Raw genomic sequence first — 6000 nt, forward strand, 5'->3', positions numbered from 1 at the left:
GGAACACCTCAGCAGAATGGAGTAGCTGAAAGAAGAAATCGTACTCTGAAAGACATGGTCCGTTCTATGGTGAGCAATACCACCTTACCAGAATCCTTATGGGGAGAGGCACTTAAAACTGCTGTTTACCTTCTCAATAGAGTGCCAAGCAAATCTGTGAATAAGACTCCCTATGAACTCTGGAGTAGCAGAATACCTAGCCTTAGACACTTGCGAGTGTGGGGATGTCAAGCAGAAGCCAAAGTCTTTAACCCTCAAGAAAAAGTTTTTGACTCAAGGACTACAAGTTGCTATTTTGTGGGATACCCAGAGAGGTCTAAAGGGTATAGATTCTATTGTCCTGGTCCAGGACACAAAATTGTAGAGACCACTCATGCTAGATTTGTTGAATGCAATGAAGAGTCTAGAACTCCTCGTAATTTCTCTTTTGAAGAAGGGGAGTATGACACTCCTGAGATAGCACCTGTTGAGTTGAGAAATTCACTTATTGATCTCAATCCCATCCTGTCTGATGATACAGTCACTCAAACTCCAATTGAATATGATTTGCAAGTTGGGACAGATATTGCTATTGCAGACCCACTTTCACCTCCTGATACCGCTAATATTGGTAGGCTTCCACCTGAACCTATAAGGAGGTCTACTAGAGTGCGCAAGCCTTCTCTGCACTCTGATTATGTTTCTTATTTGAATGAGTGTGAGTTTGACATAGGACAAGAAGAAGACCCTGTTACTTTTCTTCAAGCAGTTAATCATAAGCATTCAGACAAATGGGTAGAAGCAATGAAGGAAGAGCTGTTATCCATTAGCAACAATGGAGTATGGGAATTAGTGCAAATTCCAAAGGATTGTAAGGCTATTGCATCTAAGTGGGTTTTCAAAACCAAGACAGATTCTCAAGGTAGAGTAGAACGCTACAAAGCTAGACTCGTGGCAAAGGGTTTTACTCAGCGAGAGGGGATAGATTACAAGGAAACCTTCTCACCTGTCTCATCAAAGGACTCATTCAGAATTATCATGGCCATTGTTGCCCATTTTGACCTAGAGTTACATCAGATGGATGTGAAAACAGCATTTCTGAATGGAGAGCTGTCAGAGAAGGTGTACATGAGACAACCTGAAGGTTTTGAGGAAAATGGTAAAGAGGACTTTGTTTGTATGCTGAAAAAGTCTCTTTATGGGTTAAAGCAAGCATCTCGACAATGGTACTTAAAATTTGATCGAGTTGTGACTTCTTTTGGTTTTGTAGAGAATCCAATCGATCAGTGCATATATCTGAAACTCAGTGGGAGTAGTTTCATCTTTCTTGTGCTCTATGTGGATGACATTCTGTTGGCTAGCAGCAACAAAACCTTATTGATGGAGACCAAGGGTTTTCTTTCAGAAAACTTTGAAATGAAGGACATGGGTGAAGCAAGTTATGTGCTTGGAATCGAGATTAGTCGTGATAGGCCGCGGGGGTTACTTGGGCTATCACAACAGGCATATCTTGATAAAGTTTTAAAGAGGTTTAACATGTCTAAATGTTCTGGTGGTGAAGCACCCATCAGTAAAGGAGACAAGTTGAACAAGCAACAATGTCCAAAGAATGATATTGAGAGGAGCTCAATGAATGACAAGCCTTATGCCTCTGCCGTTGGAAGTTTGATGTATGCACAAGTTTGTACTCGCCCTGACATTGCCTTTGCAATTAGTGTACTTGGCAGGTTTCAATCTGATGCTGGTTTGGCTCATTGGACTGCAGCAAAAAAGGTTATGCGCTATTTACAGCGGACAAAGGACTTCAAGCTAGTGTTCAGTAAATCAGAAAAATTTGAAGTTGTGGGGTATTCTGACTCGGATTTCAGTGGGTGTACTGATGATAGAAAGTCTACCTCTGGATACATTTTTATATTGGGAGGAGGAGCTATTTCTTGGAAGAGTGCCAAACAAACTATTTTAGCTTCATCCACTATGCAAGCTGAGTTTGTGGCACTTTATGAAGCTACCAAGCAGGCAGTGTGGTTGAGGAATTTTATATCTGAACTGAAAGTTGTAGATTCCATCTCTAAGCCTTTGCATTTGTGGTGTGACAATATTTCTGCTGTTTTCTTTGCAAAGAATAACAAGAGATCTAGCAGCTCCAAACACATTGAGATTAAATATCTTGTGGTTCGCGAGAAGATCAACACTGGGGAGATCGCTGTTGAGCATATTATTACTGAAGAGATGGTTGCTGATCCTCTGACCAAAGCTCTTCCAGTGGGAATTTTTAAGACTCATGTTTCTAACATGGGTGTGATGGAATCTTTTGATATGCTTGTTTAGTGGGAGTTTACTTATCCATAGTGGTATTGTAATAAGCATTATTTTTTTTAGATCATACATTATGAGCACAATCTATATTGACGATGTTTACTTTCCAGTATAGTGTTCATTTATATTTTCTCTCATCGTATTGTTGTATGATTATTGTGGTTTACTTTGACATGTCACAGTTAATGGCGGTATTTAGCCAAGTTTCGTGATTTATGGCGGTATTTAGCCTAAATCCATGGAGATGGTTGTTAACCATAGGCTGTATGCCAAAGTGAGATATTAATACAAGAAAATGGCGGTTTGCCTAAGTATTGATTAATATCAAAGTTCTCTACCTGTGAGGTTTTCAAGGTAGGCTGGTCTTTAGATCAAGAACGGACCTATAAGGAAGGATATATCTTATGTGATCACAGTTATGATATAATTCCTTATATCTATGTTTCCAGGCGATTTGAATTGATAATTTTCTGTTGTCTGTAACATTAGATAGTTATATGCCGTATATTGAGGTGTATTTTCTACTATTGTTCAACAATGGAGATTATTGATTGGATCAAAGTTTGTTTTGAGTGGTATTCAATCTTGGGATTATTTGGCCAGATGTCAATGGGAAGACATCAGTATCAGTGTAGCCCAAGTGGGAGATTGTTAGGACTCTTATGTGGGCTTAACTGATATTGATTGACCCATTGGGCCCAAGAGAATAAGGACCACTCTAATTAGGAAACTTCTAGCCCTATTCTATTGTGGGAATGGATTAGGGTTTAGGAATTCTATTATATATAGAATACTGACGGTCCCTGCAGCTATTACTTTCATAATAATATTTTGGGAGCACTGCTTTCTCACAAAGCTAGTGTAGAGACAGAGAGAAGATCCCATAGTAAGAGGCTGCAGAAGATCTCAGTAGAAGGACCCATATTGCGTGGTTCTTCATCATAATTCGTGGTACAAGCGTCAACCTTGATTTAGGGACTTTATTCACACTCAACGGGTATGTGATTGATTTCTTTCCATTATTCATTCTTGTATTCTATACACTATAGGTAATTCAAATGATTCTAGGATTTAGAATCTCTAACAATATCTTCTCTCTCTTAACCGTCACCACGCTTCCCCATTAGCAATTCCCTTAACCGTCACCACCCCTCCCCATTGGCTCCCAATGCTGCTGGTCGGAATAGCTCTGTATCAGTCCACCACCAAAAGTTTCAAGCCTTGGTCCTCCACCACCATGTTTACCCAAACAGAAAATTGGAGTTCTTGTGGACCATTGCAGTCCTAGAGGACGAAAGCTCAATGGTTACCAAAATGGTGGTACTCAATGAAATCGTCTGATTTTCAGGGATTCCAGCAAGATTCAGAAGTATCCCAACCACGACGGCTTCAGAACCAGGCATCCCAAGATGGTATATCCCCAATAATCTTCACCTCTAGACCCAACTGCTCTGGAATTGTCTTTGGAAAACCTTAGGGGTTTGACGAGCTAAACAAGCATTACATGTCGGTAAGTTTGGATTAGTAACGGGGACGACCAAGGTTTGAAGCTTTTGGTGGCGGTTGCAACAGATATGAAGCTGTTCCTACCAACAGCGAGAGGGTAGTGACGAGAGATGCAATGGCAGGCAGATTGAATGGTTAGATTTTATAGTAGCAGCCTCTTCCTTCCAATGAAGGAAGATACATCCTCTACCTCTTGCAGAACCTCCATACTCAAAACTCTTGATCTTCTCCCTTGGAAGAGGAGGTTAATGGTGATGAAGAATTCAGATTTAAACTTTTTCTCTCTTCAACAATGGCTTCAATCAAATTTCCCATCACGGATAAATGGATTGGGATCACTCACAGTTTTAATCCAATATATATTATTGATCAAAGCTTCATTACAACCCATTTTGTAGTGTTCATCACCCTCTACACCCCAAAGACAATAACTAGAAAAGAAACATAAGTAAACAGAAAAATCCACTTAAGACCTTCAAGCATATATGAGTCGATTACATTCAAATCTTCAACTATAAGAACTTAGAAACCATGAATCTTGATCTGCTCTTTCTTAGCAATACCAGCCTTGATTAGGAAATTTGAGACGTTCTTCCGTTGATCACCTTGGAGCTGAATGACCTTTCCCCCCAATTTCTGGTCTGACACAACAGTACCATTGCAACAAAACTCCTTCTTGAGGTCCTTAAGGATCTTCTCGCAGTTGTACTCTTGTTTCAGCCCTTGCACTGTCGTCAAGCTTTTCTTTCCATTCCTCTGCTGTATACGGATGTGCACATACTCTTTAGCCCCAGCGGCACCTGAGTCCTTAGCCTCAGCAAATGGGTCAAAAGGAGGAGGGATCTGGATGTCGAGTTCAACCATGTACACTGAAAGATTTGAATCTAGAATAGAACTAATTCCTTGGTTGCTTATCTAATGGCCGCAAGAACAGAGAACACTGCAAAGAAAAATTCAGATAAACCGTTTAAATATACAAAACAAAGAATTCAATGATAATTGCAGAACTGCAGCTCAAAGAAATTCCGAATCAACTGTTCTCATATGTCTCAAACCCAGAGGGAAAAAACGATAAAACCATGTAAATTATAGCGAACAAACCAAATCATCCAGATTAACAATCCAATTTACTCTATAGACAGGCAAAAGGATTTCCAAAACCTAATAGAACAACAAGCACAAAGATTGAAAAAACAATAGATATTAAACCCTAGAGGACAGAGTTGTTAATCAAAGCGAATTCATATAAATCAGAAGCATAGGCCTCAGAGAACCATAAGAAAAAAAAATCCCTATCATTGGCAATTCAGCAACTTCAAACAGATTGGGAAATTATAAAATCAAAATCAAACCACGGTAAAAAATCTAAAAAGCAAAAACCCTAGCAGATCCAGTAACAAAGAAAACTAATAAATTGATTACCACTTGAACATAATCATTCCAGAAACGCAATGCAAAAGGAAGAGAACGAAGGAAACGAAGGCCTACCTGACTCGGAAGAGTCGAGAAATGTAGGAAACTCAATGTAAAGATTTTGGAAAGTTTGGGAGGTTTATATAGTGTCTGAGAAACCGACTCATGTTCTAGAAAGGTTAATCGTGGCCGCACGATCTAACCTGGGTTCGGGGACGATGGGTTAAGAGTTTAGGAGGTCGGCGTTGATTAGCGAAGACGCGTCACCAATTTGGCATATAGGATTCTCACGCTACTTAAACTTAACCCCAAAAAATAGTATAGAATATTTCAGTTGGAATTATTAATAGTAATAATAAAAAAAGAAATAGTAAAATATGGATTATTGATTAGGGAACATTCGTTAGCATTATCAAGTTTTCCCTAGATAACATGGATTTTGTACAAAAAAAAAAACAAAAAGGAAAAGATATAACAAGGATTTAGCTATCGGCATGGGAGAGGATGTGGTGGTAAACCCCGCAGCTTCGTCTAGAGCAGGGCGTCCAGCCGTGTAGGAAAACTCACCCTAGCCACTATAGCGACCCCACCCCCAACTGAATCTAAGAAGCACCCTACATTCACTTTCCCTTTTCTGTGTGCCCAAAAAGCCCACATGCCCACCCGGTTTATGAACCCATTTCCGATTCCCTCACCCAATCTCATGAGAAGCAAGCCCAACAAGCCTTGCCAACACCTGTCCCCAGACAACCAGCCCTCACCAGGCTGGCATTGATCCAAATCAGT

General features: G+C 40.0%; 1 protein-coding gene across 2 annotated transcripts; it reads right to left on the bottom strand.

The window, feature by feature from the left end:
- Positions 1-4146: 4146 nt before the first annotated feature.
- Positions 4147-5440, bottom strand: LOC122088635 (protein translation factor SUI1 homolog). 2 transcript variants are annotated; one of them, XM_042657945.1, is made up of 2 exons: positions 5290-5440; positions 4147-4741 (listed from the first exon to the last, which is right to left on the bottom strand). In XM_042657945.1, exon 2 carries the CDS (start codon positions 4663-4665, stop codon positions 4324-4326), a length of 342 nt encoding a protein of 113 aa, XP_042513879.1. In that variant the 5' UTR covers positions 4666-4741; positions 5290-5440; the 3' UTR covers positions 4147-4323. The 2 variants fall into 2 exon arrangements, with proteins under 2 accessions (XP_042513879.1, XP_042513880.1); XM_042657946.1 differs by having other exon boundaries at positions 5224-5329.
- Between the last annotated feature and the right edge of the window lie 560 nt (positions 5441-6000).

The sequence above is a fragment of the Macadamia integrifolia genome, chromosome 9 (assembly GCF_013358625.1).
Source record: "Macadamia integrifolia cultivar HAES 741 chromosome 9, SCU_Mint_v3, whole genome shotgun sequence".
Classification (NCBI taxonomy): Eukaryota; Viridiplantae; Streptophyta; class Magnoliopsida; order Proteales; family Proteaceae; genus Macadamia; species Macadamia integrifolia.